Source organism: Pagrus major, chromosome 1 (genome assembly GCF_040436345.1).
Source record: "Pagrus major chromosome 1, Pma_NU_1.0".
NCBI lineage: Eukaryota > Metazoa > Chordata > Actinopteri > Spariformes > Sparidae > Pagrus > Pagrus major.
Window position 1 is genome coordinate 21,947,326 of NC_133215.1, and position 20,459 is coordinate 21,967,784.

Consider the following 20,459-nt stretch of genomic DNA (forward strand, 5'->3'; position numbering starts at 1 on the left):
TGCTAAACCTCTATGGATGACAATGTCTGTGTGTCTGTTGATTGTTCAGTTGGTTGGTCTACTACTTTGGTCCAGACTGAAACATCTCAACACCTATTGAATAGATGGCCATGGGACTTGATACAGACATTCATGTTCCCTTCAGGATTAAATGATGATAACTTTTGATGCACCTTAGGCCGGGCTCACAGTTCAGGACTTATAAAATCCTAACCGACTGTGAAATGGGGTTGCATTACTCACAGAGGGAGAACCTTAACAGATGTCCCTAATCTCAAACCTGCACACACAGCCAGCAAGACTAAGAAATAATGATGCATCACACACTACAGGATATTATTAAGCTTACTGTGCCAGAGGAAGTCATGCACCACCTCATGTGATCTCTGTCATGTGATCCCATGGGGCAGCAAATGTAAACAAATGGAGACTTTGGCGCATGTAGTAATGTGAGTACTTTGCAGTAAGAAAAAACTAAAACAGAAGAAACGAGTCTGCATGAGAAAATGTTTGGGGAGACGTGGTCAGCGTGGGTGATTCCGGCATTGGTGCCATCTCGTCAAAAATGTAATAAGTCCGGTACTGGTTTATGAATAATAGCTGCAAATCTGATATCATTCCCATCAGCCTTCAGTACGGCCTCACAAAGCCGCTGCCGTGGCTGCAGACTAGTCAGTCTTTTTAAACTGTGTTATGTCCCCAAGAAAATCCAGGGAAGAAGCAGAGAAAATGAAAAGTACAAAAACAAATGTATAATTTATTCACAATTTAAATCAACTTGTGACAACAACAGAAAATAAATCAGATTACAGACTCAAGTTTAAGTAGTTCAAGTTTAAGTAGGCCTGCAACACACGGACTAAATTTGACCTTTGTTGATGATGCCCTGATGATGGAGCAAACACAGGCCTGACCAAACTGTAATCACAACATGTTTTTCCCACAGAGGAGCAGTTGTCTGCCTGATGAGAACAACGTGGTGGCTCTGCAGGAGGAGGTGAAGCAGATGAAGCTGAGGGAGCTCGAGACGCTGCGCTCATTCAGAGAGATGCAGGAAACCGTCACTGAGCTCAACCAGCGCTGGCAGGTAACAAACTGCTGCTGATTCTCTATAAACTACCTCTGAATGTTCACGTGTCCCACCTGTGCAGTTACACCTGCGACTCTGTGTCTCTGCAGCATCACATGTCCCGTGGCAGCAGCACAGGTGGCGGGGGCGGCCACTGGAAGGAATCCCCGAAGAAGAACGCCATGAACGAGCTGCAGGACAAACTGATGACGGTCCGACTGAGGGAGGCCCAGGCTCAGGCTGAGCTCCGAGAGGTCAAACTCAAAGCCTTGCAGCTGGAGAGCCAGGTCAGACGCACTGTATACATCGTCAGTCAGTCATAGAGGGATAATGCTTCAAACTATATGGCATTTTTTCTCCTCTATGGTCCTTAAACAATTAGTCAAATAATCAGTAAGAAGTTATGAAACAGCCATAATGCCAAACATTTACTGGTTCCAGCATCACCGTATCACTGTAAATGGAGTAGTTTTTGATGTTGACTGTTTCAAGATGTCACCTCAGGCTCTTGGAACTTCTCTACTCAAAAGTCTCCTCAATTTTCTTAAATTTGGAGACTAAATGATTCATTTATCACTCACTTAACTCAGTTTTTTAATGATGAAATAGTAATTTGTTCTACTCACAGTCTCACATTTTACTTCCTTCACTCTAGAACCAGATCAACAGCAAGCTGATTGGTCGCAATGACCAGGAACGCTCCGCTCTGCAGGACCGGCTCCAGATGCTTGCCAATCAGAACAAAGCTCTCCAGGCCCAACTCAACGAGATGAAAAGGAAGCAGGCAGAGTTTGACTGCAAGGTCTGGTTGGAGGAGGAGAGAGTGAAAGAAAAGGAGTTAGCAAGGGGGGAGGAAAAAGGCAGATTGATGGGGAGAGCAGCGTAACGAAACGTAAAAGATGCAAACATACAGTAATGAGACAAAACTGGAATGATGGCATAAAAAGACAGGAGGCATGGCAGATAAGGATGGAAAGAGGAATGGAGGCTCAGATTTTGTAGGACAGAAATAGAAAACGTTTCAGAAAAAGAGAGAGCAGAGTCTGACTATAAATTCAACGATTCATGTCCAGAAAAGAAGGATAGATGTTAATAAATGAGGACAGAGCGGGATGTAGATGGAGGGCTGAGACAGTTTATGATGCATCAATATCCATTTCTGAATCAGTCATCCACAGTGTTCAGCTTTTAAACAGGAAATATCTTCTTTCTCCTCTCATGCATGTAGAGTAAAGAGGAGGTGATGGCAGTGCGACTGAGGGAAGCAGACAGTATGGCGGCCATGGCTGAACTCAGGCAGAAGATTGCTGAACTCGAGATACAGGTGTGTGTTTATGTGCAGACAATTTTTTAATGTAGATATTACTGCCGTCTGTATGTGGATGATTGATTTAACAATAAGCAGACTGTGACGTTAACCGTCTGTGTGAAACAATGTGTTTTTCAGAAGGAGGAAGGGCTGATCCAGGGCCAGCTGAACCACTCGGACTCCAGACAGTACATCAACCAGCTCCGGGACCAGATCGCTGAGCTGAAGAACGAGGTTGGACACACACACACACACACACACACACACACACACACACACACACACACACACACACACACACACACACAAACACACCCTTTCATCACAGGGCAATCTTTGTTGTCTTTACTGTAGATGAGAGTACAGTATGTGTTTTCCATCCGATCTTTCTCTGATCTGACTTCTGGCAAGTAGAGATCTGACCTACTTGCTACTGATTTAAAACATTAACATTGAATCCTGTTGTTGCCATTATTCTGTCCCTGATTTTCATGTAGCTGGTTAGCTAGCTAGCTACAGTATGTTGAACAATGACATCCCCATTCGTTATCAGGAGGTGGCAAAGTATACACATTCTTTACTCTGGTAAAAGTACAGATACTTATGTAAGAAGACTGGTAAAAGTAGAAGTACCGATGCAAGTTATTTACTCAAGTAAAAGTACAGGCTCTGAAATATACTAAAAGTATAAAAGTAAATACTTCCCTCTGATGTTGCTGCCTTTGTCACTACTCGCCTTTTCTCCCCATTCAAGTCTTGCTACGTCTGCCGTGCATGATTTGCACTGATAGGTTGAAATGAGTCTTGTGATATTGGGAAGGGGCCGTGCAGAGATGCAAAATAAAAATAATTGTCAATTCCTCTAAAATGCATTACAACTAAAGTTACCAGCCTGTTCTGAAAATGTAAATAGGAAGTACAAATATCTGTGTTAAAATGTAGGGAGTCAAAGTAAAAAGATATATACTCAAGTAAGGAAAGGATAGCTGAAAAGTCTACTTTAGTACTGGAACAAAGTATTTGAACTTCTGTCATAATCCCACCATAACTCTGATTAGTTGACAGCTGTTTATAGAAAACAAAACCAGACCTATTTGAATCCTATTTTATATTTGAAGCCTTCAGCCTGCAGAGATTTAGAGGTCTGGAAGCAGGCGTTTCCTGTCAGTGACGCATGATTTAAAAAGAGGTTCAGAACCTGCAAATGTTTCAGCAGTTAATCATATTTTCTGATCTATGTACCTATGATTTATTTGGGTTAAATTGATATAGTTAACAAGCACATAGTCAATAACACTGTGATTTCATTGACCGATGGGTGCTGCTTCAAAATGGCGTTCAAATGTGTTAGACCCACACAGGCACTCAGTTCGTGTAGAGTGTAGAGGTGGATACCCTGCAGCCTTGCTAACCACCACAGAAGAGTGTTATCATCTACATGCAGCCTCACAACAGACACCACTTCCACCCGACACTCACAATCGGGTCGGTGTCTTTCTTGTAAGAGGAGACCAGTTCTCCTCCCAAACCACTGTTCTCTCCTCATACGGTTCCCAGTTAACTTTCATTCTGACAGATGAATGCGCTGCAAAAGAAAAAAATGTGTGACAGTCTGAAAGGTTTGATCGTTTCATCTTTTAGGTGAAGCCACAGCTGTTCAGCCTCTGTACACAGTTGCTCACTCACTCTGCCGGGTTAAAACATTTGTCATAACTTGAGTTTTGCAGATTTCCATATTTTAATTTCACCTTGAGATGATTTGTAGGTTGAGAAAATTCGATGACCTCTCAGTTTTAAGACGATCTTTCCAACCCCGTTTTGGAGATCAAGTTCTCACCCGATATGCACTCTGAGTTTGTTCATTCAGAGAGTGGCGGTGCGTGACTAGGGGGAGAGTGTTAAAGTTTAAAGTGAGGGGGTGTGATGAGACGGCCCTGCCCTTTACTGCTCCTCTCCTTTCTTCTCCTCTCCCCACCTTTTTTCATCAAAGCGGTGGTTTGATAAATGAGAGCGAAACTTGCGTGAGTAGTAATGAGGAAGCAGTGAACAATTTAGAAAAATCTCAGTGTAGTCTTCAGAGCGATCATCGTGTGATTGAGTCATAGTAGCAGAGCTGAGACATAATGCCAGATTGTACATCATGCAGCTGTGATCATTTGACACACATATTTTCACAAATTCTTTATTATGATTCATCTTGAAATGAATTCAGCAATTTTTGAAAGACAACACATTTTCTCAGAATTTCAGCATTTGCTCTTGCTAATTTTTATTAATTATTAACTGTTTGTTTTGAAAAAACGTTAGTAAAGGACCCAAAAGAACGGCCTGAGAAATTGCTGTAGCTTGACGAGCAGTCAAAACATTTCCACTGGTTAACCACTGGTTTCCCCCTCCCCCCGCTTTGCAGCTAGCCTGAGACTATGTTGGGGGGAAACAAAAACCTCTGAGATTTGTCATTAGTCACTGTGGTACATACAAGGTTAACACAGCAAAAGCATGCACATGCAGATAAACTGTTGTGGTAGCTCCTCTGTCGGGCGACAGCAACGGGCGTAATCTAGACAGCAGCAACGGAAAAGGAACACGAAAAAACGTTTATTTCAAAGTTTTTCTTAAAATCTAGCTGTTTCATGTGACTCTCATGCCAGGTAGTCACTCTGGTGCTCAGATTTCGCTGTAAAGACCCCACTGCCCTATTTACACAACCTCAAAACAGTAAGCAGGATACACGTCAGTGGCTTTCACAGGTTTTATTTTTACACCCAACAACCCATAAAAAAAAGTACTCTCCTGCATGACATTTAATGCTCTTACAAAGGCTCAACTTACGGTTTTAACACCATTCAAAGACTATTAAACATATTTACTATTATATACAAAGTTATCAAGTTCTTGCATTTCTACGATGAAGTTTTGAAACTCAGCTGAGAGCGTTTGTCGAGTTTCAAAACATCAACACGGATCTCAGAGGAGGAACAAACACAAAAACTGTATCTAATACTGTGTACTGCATGCTTGCACTGATGTACTATTGAATTTCTATTGAAACAAGACATCCGTAATCATCATATTATCGTCATCCTTGCAGACAGGACCGATGTTTTGCTGGAAATATGAAAAAATTCTTATTTTCCCTGCTGTTAGCCTGAGGTAAACAAAAAAAAAAACATTTATCAAACCTTCACTTGCCCATTTCTCCCTCATTGATATCCAATTAGCTTACACTTTTGATTGTGAATGTAATCTAAATATAAACAACGAATTGATAATTTAAAAAAAGCTGATAAAAAAATAAAACATACTTCTGCGCCACGGAGCTCTGTTATTGTCCAAAAATGTATAAAGGCAGATCGAGCTACACTGTAACTCTGGATGACTTATACCAAATATACAATGTACTCTTGTTTGAGTAACATTTGCTCAAGTGCCAAGTTGTGTAGGGAAGAAAAAAAAGGGAAGAAAGAAAATTGAGCTATAAACTTAGGAGCCATGTTGAAAGATGTACAGTACATCTTCAGTAGGATTGAGTGGACTTGGGTGTGAGTGCCTCTGACAAGGTAGAAAAGAAGCCCCTATGGAGGGATGGACTGACACATTGTAGGTAGTTCTTGGGATTTATTAGGGAAAAAACTACAGTAGCCTTTTAAATCTAGGTCCTCCTGTCCTTCAGTAGAATGAAATGCTTTTAATAGCAATGAAATACACTAAAACCGACTAAAATAAAATCTTCTAATAAAATAAAAATCTTCTTCTCTGTGTTCAGATCAGGCGCTTGCGAGGACAGAAGGCAGCCCCCCGGGTCAGCGGTGGAGGAAGTACCAACTACCCGGATCTCTGTCTGGCCAGCCCCACCTCCGCTGAGGGGGACTACCTGAGCTCAGACGAGGACCTCCTTCCCAGCCCGCTGCCTCCCAACGCCCTTTACCCCACCCTGTCCGGCCCGTGTCACCCATCTCCCCGCCTCGACAGCGAGGGCAGCACAGACAGCGAGGCAGAGGAGCGTGTGCGGACACATCCGGACCCACAGCAGCTGTACGGCAGCATGGTGTGCGCCGAGGCGCTGGATAACTGAGACCCGCACAAGGTGTGATGGTTTCATTGGATTTCTTTGACTTAAAAAGACGCTGGAGCTCTACAGGACGGGACCGCTGCTGTAAAATGGGACCAGACCTCCTCCTCTGCTTTTCCAGTGTTTACTTTTAACTTGATGCAGACATAGTGGCATTGACCGGACCTCTTCTGATCGTCACTCCCCTGTTAACTGTCTCCAACACTGTCCTGTGTTCCCTCAAAAAAAGAGGTATAGCCTCTCTCTTTGTTCCCACGTGTAACTGCGCCAGAAACTGTCTGTCTAAAACATATCCATCTAAACATATAACACACAAACAAACAAAATTGACCCGAACTGGACCAGCAAGAGTGCTGTTGCTGATCAAGATCGACCACTGGACCTGAACCTGTGACTGTGACGAGGAGTGAAACCTGGGTAGACAGACAGACAATAACTTTTCCCTCTCCCTATAAATAGACCCTTGACATACTGTATGCTCTGTCTACCCTTATATAACTCTCCTTCCTGATTGGTTCGGAGTTAATCTTTATCCTCTCTTTCCCCTTTTTATGCCTCTCATTAGGAAGACAAACAAGAAAAAAAAAACTTCTATCAGCCATCCATTTACCTCTCAGTAGACCAAGTGTTGAAAAGAACTGAGTATGAGAGGTGCAGTGTAGGAATATGTACACATCAAACTGTAGGGATATCACAAGATGGCATTCATAAATGAATCCTGAACACTTTAACGTACTAAATACGTGTGTTTTCTGTCTGTGGCTTGCAGATGACAAGAAGGCAAGCAAGTCTATAAAACAGCTCATGTCAAAACATATTCACAGTCACCCACAACAAAGGAAGGAAGAAACTCAATGTTGCCAAATCTTTTGTTTTGTTTTTAATTATTTATATGTTGTAATTTATTTTGATAATTTTTTATTTTTTATATCTATATGAAACTATAGGAGTGTAGAGATACCGACAGAGGCCAAACTTTCACCGTCCTTTGTGCCAACTCGTCGTCTGTCACAGGTTGACTGTGACACAGAGCGTTTCAGAGACAGAAGATGTGCTGCTATGATTTTGGATTAACTTCCTCCATTTTGTTCTTTCTATTTGTTGTTTTTTCTTTTAAATCTTTATGAGGTGAAAATGCAACCTTCTGTTAACTCTGCCGTATGTTAGGTTGACAACTACTGTGCAGACTGATTGAATCTGAAAACTGAGCAGTTTCACCTGATTCCTCCCTGGAGCTTCTCAGCATTTAGCAATGATGGGAACATCACGTGTTCCTTCAAATCAAGCGTGATCATTGTGTATGTGTCAGTTAAAGGTAGTTTAAAGTTTGACATTTAAGGAGATACTTTTATTCACTTTGCTGCTGAGAGTTAGATGAGAAGATCAACACCACTCTCATTTCTGTCTGTCAAAGGGGATAGTTAGCTTAGCTGGATGGGTTTATGTGCTGGATTATTTGTTGGTCGGGCCGATTTTTAAAATTTGCAAAGCGCTTTGATATGAGGCTTAATACTGGAACAGATCGGTAATACCCAATTCACCACTAGCTGTCACACGTGACCCAACTGGTCCCAAGAGGAACATAATGAGAGCCCATTAATGAGAGCAAAGCAGCACTACAGTCAATCAAGGCAACTGTGACACACCACGGATAAAGTGACATTAGGGCAAGTAATCCAAAAGTCAGTGACTACTAGGCTACAAGCTGCTACACACTCACTTTGTTTAATACGACCAGTAGCAGGAGTACAATGTTAGCTAATGTTAGCATATCTTAGCTCGATATCGCATTGTGCCTGTAAATACAATGTGATATCTAGGTTTGCTCACATTAGCTAACATTATAAGCTACTGGTCACACCCAGTAACATACATAAAGATGGATGACACATCTACGCTTCTTCCAACTCTACAAAAATGAAGCCAAGGTATCCCAGATATGAGTGCTGCCATATTGCACTGGTGGCGTCATTTGGAGCCAGATTCTGCGCAGTAGTGAGCGGGAGGTGGAGTCCTTGCCCGTACACCCACCCACTGAATCAGGACTCAGCTGTTGTATAGGATCAAATGACTTACGACAAACCATTTTTGGCATGAACTTTGAGTTTTTAGTTGACTCATATCTTTTCTGCTTACATTGAGCGGGAGGGGTTTAAGGCCACCAGGGGGCGATTGAGATGTTTTGGCTTCACTCTTGAGGACCTGTCATGTCGGCCTCTTTATGCACAGTCAATGGTCGTAACAAACAAAGTGAGTCTATACCAGCTGGTGAAACCCTTGAGATGTTGAATTAAGCAAGAGGGCATTTTGTTTCTCATTAATTAGACTTTTAACTTGCTTTAAACACAGCAGAAATAAGATAAGTGAGCTTTTAAAGGTGGATTTGTCACCTCTGGACAGCACTAGGCGAGCTGTTTCCCCTTGTTTCCGGTCTTTATGCTAAGCTAACGATCCCTTGGCTGTAGCTTTATATTACCAGGCAGACATGAATGTGGTACCGGTCCTCTAATTTAAGCGAATAAGCATATTTCCTAAAATGTCAAACTATTCCTTTAATTATCAGTATCTCATACAGGTGAAAAGAAATCCAGGTAACAGCGCTGATCTCATGTGCTCATATCACTTTCTGATGGCTAAAACTGCAGCATGTGGGCCAGTGAAAGCGGAGTGAGTAGTGCATATTGTAAGGCTGTCATCATGACTAGAGAGTGTGTGGGTGGAAAATATTTTACATATCAAACATTAATATATTCTGTGTAGAGAAAAGGGGTGTAAAATGTATGCAGAAATATGAAATATACAGTGTAAGAGGAACAAAGGTATGTAGAGGATATTTAAAGCTGTATCACTGTCAGTCGAGTCTTACTGAAGGTGGTGAGAGTGTGTGTAGTTTATCAAACAGGGTGTCATATGTAGAGCAGTGATCTGCTCTTTGCACTACAGAGAAAGAGGAAGGAAGCAGTGAGAGGTGGTGTGGATTAATAGATTCGTGGTGGGATCATTTCTTATTATATTAAGATCAGCCCTCCAGACTTTGTATCGTGCTTCATTATTCTTCAAACTGACTCAAAATTCACTGAAGGCCCATTTTATGCTGTCACAATGCTAACTCACATGTTTGTGCAATACAAATGAAGGGATGATAAAGGAGATCATTATTGCCATTCTTCTAAGAAATAAGGAAATTGGATCTTCCAGCACTGGCCATCAAAGAGCTAAAGAGGATGTTGGTTTGCCCACCATACTGTTGCAAATAACAGCTTTTTACTGGTCATTAGTGGGTGTAACAACTGAAATCTCGACGCTGAAATCAGTGTTTGGATATCATCAGACCAGAGGAGTGTTGACCAAGTGATTTCAGTTGAGTTTGTTCACGTTCTTTGTACAGAAGGATGACTGAGATTTAGACCCTTACACTCATTCACTTTGGGTCATAACTGGCTGAATTTCTCACTTCAAGTTATAATCCTTAAGATTTTCATTCTATCAAACTGCATTTTTGATGATATCCCTGACTGGAAATAGCAATTCCATACGTTTACACTCTCAAATGGCCTGTCTATATAGCATTTGTCAGTGTTACTGGTGGGGCTGTGAGATTCACACGGTGCATGCACAAGTCAACACTGGCTCAAACAACAAACTCCAACAATTTCCTTAATTTGCAAAACCAACAACCGAACATCCACTGCCACCACCTCATTCAGTGATTGGCCATCTGCGGCGGTGACATTATAAGCTGTGTTTAAAATTCATTCTCAATCCTTCGTCATGTAAACTGATTCAAACAATATTGTTTTCGCTCCTATGGCCTTCAGTTCAGACTGCAGGCCCAAATCACCTTCACACATCATATCATATAACAAATTGTGTTCCGACTTGTTTCAGAAAGTCTGTACAGCAAAGTAAGAAACGATGAAATGTGATTGGATCTTTTGGTTTGAAATGCCATTCCAATTGGATTTTTTTAGATGTGTTTCTGTCTGGATGCATTTGCAGCTCAAATTGGATTCAGACTTCAGTCTTTTGCATCACTTGCAAACATCCTTATCTGTTTCTCTATATCTGTTCAATCAACTAAATGATCTTTATCTGTATCTTTACTCATACTGGGTGGGACTTAAACCTGTTGAGCTTCAGATCAGCGTTTTTGATCACAAGAAGAAGAGAACTATTTACAGAACAACTTGAATAAACAAAATTTCAGTCAGCTTCCCAAAGAGGATTTTCCTTCATCATGAGTACAGATATTGACACATTTTACTCAGATGACAATCTGATGATCGTTCACATTATCTGCACTGGATACTCGCTTTAGAGGAGTACTCGCTCAACCCTAGTAGTTACCGCCACAGCAACCCATAGGTTGGTGATGTCTATACAAAGAAAATGGGATCTGATCATTAGCCAATAACAGTGCAGAAAGTCTGTCTTAAAGATCTGATTCGCCTGCAATCTGAACCAAGTGTGAGTCAATTTCTCTGATAAATCCTCTCAGCCGATGACATGATTGGTTTTGTCTTCTGCTCTCTTCACGACAGGGAAGCAAGTTTCAAACTGACCTCTGGGAGTTGTAGTATTAAAACGTGTTTATCATTGCCACCACTAACCACAGGTGTGCTAGATCGACCACAACTGGAATCTTAAGGATTATAACTTTCATATTTCAGTCTGGATTTTATTGTTTCCGTTCCCTTTCCAAAATGAACCCTAATCTGGACCCAGATCAGTGCTCAGTGTCCTTCAACACATTATACCACATCTGTACACTGCTGTTCAGTGATGGTGCTCTGTTCTCACCACTGTCTAAATACAACTCTATCTACTGTGACGAAACATTTTGATATGTTTGTAAATTACTTTTGAATATGGTACTAGCTCTCATCCTTAATATTATTTTTATAATTGCCATCAGTACTTTGGTTCCTCCTGCTAACAGCGTTACATGAGATGATCATGATTAAACATCAAAATGTGCCATAAAAGTAGGTAGATTTACACTCTATGCTAAATGACTTCATGTATGTTTAACAAGGGTTTCATCAACACGTCGGCCACTACAGCCCTTCAATAAACAGCCATGTAATATAAAGTGAATTATGTGTGGGCGGAATAAAGATGTTGGTCCAGATTTATCATCTTAAACTGGACCTAATCTGCACGTTTTCGACAATTTAAAGCAGGAAATAAGAACAGTGTGTCACATGCGAGTGTTTGCTCACAGACAGTAAGAAAAAACAGTGTTCATCCTGGTTAGTGTGTTAGGATTTCTCAGATGTATGTGCTGTATGTGACGGCTGTTTGATATCCACAGCATCATACCCAGGAACCCTGTCCACCCTTTCTCTTTCTGTCTTGCAATTCAGCTGATGTTGTTATCAAATATATTAAATGACAGTAAAGATTATATAAATTCCAGTATGATGGGGAAAAAATACATTTCAGTGTTCTGTATCCTAGGAATGGTACAAAATAAAACTTTGACATTGCACCTTTGCAAAGGCTTGATTGTGTTGTAACTGGTTATTACTGGGCGATTTTATTTACTCAAAGCTTTTCAGGTGCAGTTGTTAATGCAGTTCATGGATTCTGCCTTTATTTCCCACAGGTCCATGTTGAACAGGGGCTGGTTGAACCAGCGCTTCACAAGTTCAAACATAGCTAAAATAGTGCTAGCTTTGTCTTTTTAACGAAGATGAAATTTACGCATTACTACATACAACATACAATATGTAACTTGTGCTCCTGGAGGGCTTTCTATCAAGATAAAACCAAAAATGTTTGCTGAGTGTTGTGTTGAGGGCCGGACAGAGAAGGTGGCAAGAACAGCTGCTTAGTTTATGAGTCAACTAGAGAGTGTATTACAGCCAGACCCTCTGGACAATAAACACCTGGAGTCACTTCAGATTCTGCTCTGATCCGGAACCGTTTACCGACAGGAGGGTGTTGTTTATGGGTGTTTATATAGGCTACTGTAATGTTGACTGGAGCTGGAGGGGAAACATACTTTACTTCCCGAACATCTACAGAGAAGAGGGGAAAAAGAAAAGAGAGAACCAGAGTCTCTGGTGAGTAGGCTGCTGAATTTCATGAGAGTTGTCCTGGATTTAACCACTCTATTGCTCACTAACGTTACATTGTTAGTTCAGGGCAGATAAACGCTCAATCAGCAACGCAGATAAACACAAATGTTCCTGCCATCAAACTCGCTTCACTGTTGATGTACAAACTGTTGAACAACCACCCCTGCTGATGAAAATCTACCTCATGTGTCTTACGCACAAATGTTCTCAGATGAGGTCATGTTTAAAAGTTTTATTCACCTTAAATTTAGTCTTGTTCACCAACTATCCCATCCCTGACTTTATCAAGATGCTATTTAATGATGACTTAAAATTACGTAAAATATAAATGAAATAACTCAATATGCCTCAAATTACGAAACGTTATGCTAGTTAGCTAAATTGCACTGGTTGGATTAGCATAATTGAATATTTCCCGCTCTTACTGACCCGGATGAATACTACCAACTGTGAAACATATATCCTCAGTGTATAAACATGAAGTTATACCTAAAGATTAGCAGTTATTTTAACATACAGATTGGCCCTTAAAACTGTTCTTGGCAGGTAGTTGTGACAACTTTGTGATGGTACAGTGACTTCCTGTTCATAATTCAAAGCTGATAAATGTCAAGTTGGAAACGAGCAAGTAGGGTGCTACCTAGCAAGACCTTTACACGCAGAGATATATTTAGGCTTTATATAGATGTGCAGCACAATTCTGAGGGGCACATGGTTTCATCAAAATGTAATAGTGTTAGTTTGACAAAAAGTAGCCTAAATGTTCTGTTAGATTAACACCGCCACCTAAATTTAACAGCTATCTGGACATCTTCCTCTTTCAAACACGAACACATTTAAAATGATGTGCTGTAGACTTCTTGTGTGAGACAGCATCAGTTTTTAAAGTTCACCATCAGGTCACCGGTCTTCTGTCTTCCGGGGGGTGGGGGTGGGGGGGCAATGCGGGCCATTGTACTCATATTTTCTACTGAAGACTGCTGGTCACTTTAATTTTTAGCAAACATTACTCAAACAAAAGTAAATAGTACATTTGCTGAGGACTACTTTCAGCAGTGGATTAATACACACAGAGAGCTGTTGGTGTTTTTGGTTTTGACTCTTAAAAAATGACAGTGCCCATGTTTATATATTGAACAGTGTAACTCACTGATGTGTTTTAAGGACAGCAGCTGAGCTCTGTGGCAGAAAGAAATGAGCTTTATCAGGCTTTGACTCAGAGACTGCTTGTTGGTCGGATCAATGCATTGTTGGTTTTGGTGGTTTCATGGTATTTGTTGACAATAAGAAAAACAATGAATGCTTCTGTCTTATTCTTTGAGTAAATAGAAAATATCAAGCCAATTAAAATAAAATAAAAACAGAGAATAGAAGCAACAACAACAAAACAACAATAGAAGTTCCCCATCATTTATAGCACATACATCCATAGACATCACACAGATGTATTCACCTCTTGCCGTGTCTTCTTGTCATTAATGAGCTGTATTTATTCAGCACTCTAAAAGGGAATCTGCTGTTGCATCAGCCAGCTTTTTTAAACTTGACCTCAGAGGTTGATTTTGTAACAGATCTGTGTCACCAGAGTGTGTCAACATTTTCTGAAGAATTTTCACAGTCGTCCTCCCTCTTCCTCTCACACACCAGCTTTATCTATCTTGCCTAGATTCATCTGATACTCAGTTTCAACACTGCTACGTATCCACAATTTGCACATTCATGATAGATAGAGTTATGTGCCGCTGCGAGTGTGCAGTGTTTGGGTTTGTGAGTGAGGAAGCAGTGTGGTTGTCGGCTCAAAGATGTCAGAGCTGAAACACTTCCTCGTCCTCCACTCTCATCACACCGGCCTGCAGGCAACATCAACGGCTCACTAACAATCGATCAGAGCAGACTGACCTCACACATGGCACACTGACTCTCCAGCTCTTAACTATATTAGACTTTTATTTCAGCTATATTATCAGTGTTGGTGGAAGCCTTGGTGGAATGTAAAAATCTGGTGAGTATTTTCATATTTAATTTAGACAAAGATCATATTTCTGGTTAGATGAGAGATACATCAGGCTTGGTTTGGTTCGCTGATGTTTGTTTCCTTTGAATATTGATTTAAAAATATTTTGGGCTGTTTGACCAGTGTAGTGTGTCCTTAATTTTAGATACTTTGTTTTTATAATATTAATAATATTTTTTAAAACAAGTTGTGATGAATTGTTCCGGTATTGATCTGATTCAGTCAATCGGTCAGTTTTCAAGTTGTCTTATTGTGAATAGCATTTTTCCACATTCCACATAGATTTGTTGTGTAGTGTAATTTTGTCAGTTCGACACGCGGCTGCCTGTATGTTGACACACGGTACGTGTGGCGTGTTCAAGCCACAACAAAGCTAAAAAAGTCAAAGTAGGAGAAAGCTATTGAAACATCTGCCATCATAAAGAAGAAAAAGGTCTAAAATACCTTGACCTCTATTCATACTGAATGTAACCAGGAATGTATAGGCACATTTTTATTTGACTATTCACATTGTGTTGTTCAAAGAATTACACAAATTAAATGGATAATTGATATAAATAAGAAAGAATGTCATCAGGCAAACTACGTTTTTATCACATAAAATGTGATTTAGCTCGTTAAAACAGGCAATCTGCAGTGCATGCAGTCACAGCAGTTACTTTTTTAAAACACATGGTCATTGAATTTGTGAAAAATAGTTCAAAGAATAAAGTGTGCTCATGTCAATATGTGTATGTTCAAACAGACGTACGAACAAGCAAAGATGGTGAGGTGAGAACAATTAGTTGATCTAACAACTCGCTTTGGCTACAAAAAACCTCAAAGTAGAAGATAAGAGATTAAAAGATACAATTCAAGGCAAAAGTTTCCTTCAGATTTCTTTGCCTCAATAAAAGATTTCAACATTTCCTCAAAGGTAAAGTTCATTGTACTTTACTTGAGTATTTCCATTTTATTTAACTTTATTCCATCACATTTCAGAGGCAAATATTATATGTTTTACCTGTCTAAATGTATCCAACAGCTGTAGTTATTGTTCAGATTAAGGTTTTATATTAAGTATCATACAATAAGCTTATAAAATACATTGCAGTGTTAAAGATCAATCCAGTCGTTTTGCCTGGTGACCTCTTTCAAAAAAGCTGTGTCGTGTTCAGGCCCCTTGTCTCGTCATACAAATCCATAGGCTAAATAGTGATACAGATCTGTGGACCAGAGTGTCCTCCTTTATTTATCTCAAGAACCCTCCGATTTATCTAATGAACCTTTGGAGGGGCCTGACACCGAGCTTTGGAACCACCACACTAAACTAACTGTATATAAAGTTGTTCAAAATAGCTCCACCTTGAACAGCTATGACCCTAAAATCACTACTTATACATCCCCATCAGTAACTAATAATGTAATATATAATATTTTATATAACATTCAGAACGAGCACCTCTACTTCATACTTGAAATATGTATTTCTGTATTTACTTAAGTAGAATTTTAATTACACCACTCGTATTTCTAATTATAGGCATTTTTACATTGACGTATTGGTACTTTTACCGAAACATCTGTGTACTTCTTCCACCACTGCAGACAATCTTATAATGTAACATAAGACAGAAAATCTTTTGTCCAGAAACATCGGGCTGTCCAATAGAAATAACGTGCCTGTTCCACATTTGATACATATATCAGTAATACAAGCACTAAATCGATTGTAAAAGGATGCCATTATATACAACCTCATAACCTGTTTATATTGGTGTAATTTAAATCAAACATTTATTGATTGTGTGTGAGCATTTGAACAGATCTCTGATCAGTCCTCTGATGTCATCACGTTATTTATGTGCTCACACCACACAAGCCTTTTATTGTCTCACAGTGATGGCTTACTCCTATTTTTTCTACAGACGGGAGAGCAGATGAGAATGTGTCTTAAACGTACAGCCTCTAATTTATTTGCAGTTTAAGCATCTTAACCTATTGTTTGAAATCACTTTTGAACACGCATGTCACTTTTTTAGTTTTTTGCTATGTGGTGTAACACTTCATTATTGTCCTCCACTGCAGCTTCATCTTTGCTTAAATGCAAAAGCAAGTATTGCTGTTAGTGTTGATGTTAAGTGATGTACTTGCAATTCTGCTTGGACTGTTTGTGTCACACACTTGCAGTGTGAATGTACGTTAACGGAAGCTCCAAAGGTGGGAGAACTTACTCGTGAAAAAACATCTCTTAGGCCTTGAGAGAGTCAAGAAAGCCACTGCTGACAACACGGCATCTGACAGGCCTACCGGAGTTTGTCAAGCAGGATTTAGAAGACTGATGGAGAAGAAAATTTAATTTAAAGTGACAAAAAAGAAAAGAGACCTCTGATTTAAATGCCAGGTGAACCTCTGAGGCTGGTAAACAGGTGAAGCAGTAAATTCATACAACAACCTGACACATATAGAGAGCAGAAGTCACCCTCCTTCCTGTGGACCCCATGAGACCTTATTTCAGAAATACTTTGTATTGTAGTGAATCGAGAGAGACAAATCCATTCTGATCCTGTTTGAATTGTGCCATTAATCACACATTTGATCTTTGTCAATTGAAAAGATAATTTTCCAAGTCAAGAAAGTCACAATTTGTCATAATTAAAGTAAAATACATCGAAACTAAAACATCTCGCTCAACACACTTCACCAACACCAACATGGCTGCCAACTCGGCACAGAAAAGGTACTAAATTAACAAAAACTAATTGTTGGGTGTGTAGTGTTCGTAATTATGTATTTTCACAGTCTTACAGTTTTATAACTTTCTCAAGATGAAAAACCATCTTTTAAATTGTGATTCATGGCACAATTCAAACAGGATCAAGAAATTGCTTTGTCCTTCCCCATTCACCATATTAAGTTTTTCTGAAATAAGGTCCCATGTGGCAAACCGGATGGGGCGTGACTACAACGCTGGAGTAGATTCATGATGAGTCTGAATAAAGAGTCTGAATACCGAAGTAAATGAGATATTTTTAAGATATCTTTTTTCATATTTGTATTTATACGTCATTATATATCTTTACATGTCATGTAAAGGACAACTTTAAACAAAAGATGCTAAATCATCAGCTGTAACTAATCAAGACAATGTAATCGACATTTGAACACAAAATGTTTTGTCATTTTCTTCTCTGGCGCTGCTTTAAAGTATCAACAGAGCTACAGTATGTTAGTATTTACACAGATTCAATCAGGAAGTATAGACTGTGCAGTTCTGCTGCCCTCTTTTGGGCAATACAGATATCATGCACAGCCCTTTGAGCCATCTTTTTTTTTTTGTGTATGAGTGTATGAGGTGCAGAGAATTTTCACTGGCTTTGTTTTCATAACTTATACAAATTGGAAACCTTTAAGATTCAGATAAGGAAAAGCCTACTGTACATTTTAATTTATTTCATTTCTTTTTTCCTCTAGACGACTTTGATTTCATCTTCCTCCCTCCTGAGTGATGCCTCGTTCGTTCTTGGTGAAGCGAGGAGGGTTGCACCACCACCGGCCCATAGCAAGAAGCCCTGGTCCTGGATTGACCCCGGTAACATTTAGCCCACTAGGACAACAGACGGGGTCCTGGCATGCGTCCCTGGAGTACTCCGCAGTAGAAACACCAGATGTTAATGCAGTGTCCATCGCATTATTGCAGCAAGACCTTCAGGCTGCCAACCACTCTGATGGAAATGGACACATTCCTCCATTTAGTCCTATATCTAACGGTCAGTGAAAGACCTATATTTGTTAACTTATTTGCAAAATACCCAAAATGCTTACTAGATAACTTCAAATTAAAACAGCCAGTTAATCTACCTTTCTTATCTTTGGATTTAGACTGTAGATCTGCTGAGCCATGCTGTCCTGTCAACTCAAAGACATGTATCCCCGTGGAGAAAGTAGAGTCTCACCCTCCCACACCAGCAGTATGGTCCGGACCTCATGTGAGCTCAGGATATCCAGACAAAGTGTCTGTGGGACTGGGAAACATGACTCAGCACCCTCAGATCCTGAGGGAGACCAGGAGCCGAGGCAGCTTGAAGATCAGTGCTCTGAGACAGGAGTGTCCACTCTGTATCAAAGTATGACATCCCTGCATTACATTGAATTTAATTTGTCTTACAGACCAGCAACTAGAGAAAGAAATTGTTTAAGGGGAGAAGGGAAGCTAGAAGATACAACATGAGTTGAATTAAAGCTACAAGGAGCTTTCGTTTTAGTTTAGCCCCAAAGGAATTATTTTTATAGCGCCTTAAAATACCACAAAAACTACAAAGATAACCATTTGCTGACAACTCAAGTGTTGTCAAGCACCTTGTTAAGGCTTAACTTAAATAACCTAGCTGCACCATCAGACTGATGAGTTAATCAATGCTCTGTGACTCAGGAGAGAGAGCGGTCGTCCACCAGTCAGAGTGTCGGTGATTCATTCCCCGGCACCTGTAGTCTACATGTTGAAGTTGAACCCAAAATTGCTCCTCCGGGGTTGTAGGAGTGTGTATATGAAAGGTTATCACTCCTGATGAGCAGGTGGCGTCTTGCATGGTAGCCTCTCACCATTGTATGAATGGGTGAATGTTGTAAAGTGCTTTGAGTGGTCAGTAAGACTGGAAAAGCGCTATATAAATACAGTCCGTTCATTTATTCTTGCAGTTTTAAACATCAAGCTACAGCTACAACACACAGTAAGCTAGTTGAACCTAGGTTGCAGTAGCTTGCAGGTGAACACGAGTTGACGCTGTAGGTAAATTTGAAACAAATGAACAACAGACACCATCTTTTAGGTTTTAGTTCTCCAGTGTGAATTGTGTTCATCTTTTCTTTGCAGATATTTTCATGTCTGTCAAGTTTGAAGACTCACATGTGCAAGAGTCATGGAAGCCGAGCACCTCTGTCAGCAGCACACATCAAGTCCGGCAGGACTGATAGACCCACTGAGCGGCCTCTATGCAGGGGCAAGGTTAGCATCACATTTGTTTTTGTGTGATATTATCTTGTCATTTCTTTGGACAAAATGCAAACTAAACGAGTCAATGTCATGCACATATGAGGTACAACACTCTATATCTATAACCACAGTGCCTGTTGTTTTAGGAGAGGACATTCGGCTGTTCAGTGTGTGGGAAAGTATTCAAGCGCTCCTCCACCCTCTCCACTCATCTGCTCATACATTCAGACACCCGGCCCTACCCCTGCCAGTACTGTGGCAAAAGGTTCCACCAGAAGTCTGACATGAAGAAGCACACCTTCATACACACCGGTGGGTTTACATATCACCTTTGGTTGTTTCTTCAGTCTACAGCTCACATCATTCATTTGAATTTGTTAAACTGAACTGCAGTTTAAATTAAACATCCTGTGTATTCACATGACCTGTTCTGTGTTTGTGTGCCAGGGGAGAAGCCTCATGTGTGTCAGATATGTGGGAAGGCATTCAGCCAGAGCTCGAACCTCATCACCCACAGCCGTAAACACAGGGACGACCGGCCCTACCGCTGTCCTCGCTGCCTCTACAGCTTCCAGCACAAAGTGGACCTGCGGCAGCACCAGGAGCACCACTGCGCCTACCGCTGACTCTGACAACGTCTTCAGCCTTTTACCAGCAGAAACACATTCAGGACAGAAAGCTACTGACTGTGTTGTTGCTACCAGGAAGTCTCATCTCACATCCAATGCTATAGTGGTTTATATTTGACATTTAACTGTCTTTAAGGACACTGAGAGGAGACAGATGCTGTTATTACTCTGCTCAGAGGTTTCCAACACAGCAATGTTGGTCATGATCAACTTGAATCCCCTCTGTACTTACTTAGTAATAAAAATCCAGAATTGTAGTGTTGTGAGTTACTCTCATTTTAAAAAGTGTTTTATATTTATATCCAAGAACT

The 20,459-nt window shown here is 40.4% G+C and overlaps 2 protein-coding genes across 4 annotated transcripts in view; both read left to right on the top strand.

Moving 5' to 3' along the window:
• Window positions 1-11,868, top strand: part of evi5l (ecotropic viral integration site 5 like) — a 39,375-nt gene extending 27,507 nt beyond the window's left edge. For all 3 annotated transcript variants that reach the window (XM_073492406.1, XM_073493178.1, XM_073493719.1), the window contains exons 14-19: window positions 947-1,087; window positions 1,180-1,356; window positions 1,725-1,871; window positions 2,298-2,393; window positions 2,517-2,612; window positions 6,145-11,868. In XM_073492406.1, coding sequence (XP_073348507.1) covers window positions 947-1,087; window positions 1,180-1,356; window positions 1,725-1,871; window positions 2,298-2,393; window positions 2,517-2,612; window positions 6,145-6,453 — 966 coding nt within the window. In that variant the 3' untranslated portion in view covers window positions 6,454-11,868. The remainder of the gene's footprint in view (window positions 1-946; window positions 1,088-1,179; window positions 1,357-1,724; window positions 1,872-2,297; window positions 2,394-2,516; window positions 2,613-6,144) is intronic.
• A 6,166-nt stretch (window positions 11,869-18,034) lies between these two features.
• Window positions 18,035-20,459, top strand: LOC140996750 (uncharacterized). The gene is made up of 5 exons (XM_073467270.1): window positions 18,035-18,296; window positions 18,409-18,653; window positions 19,400-19,531; window positions 19,666-19,831; window positions 19,967-20,459. Exons 1-5 carry the CDS (start codon window positions 18,035-18,037, stop codon window positions 20,143-20,145), a joined length of 984 nt encoding a protein of 327 aa, XP_073323371.1. The 3' UTR covers window positions 20,146-20,459.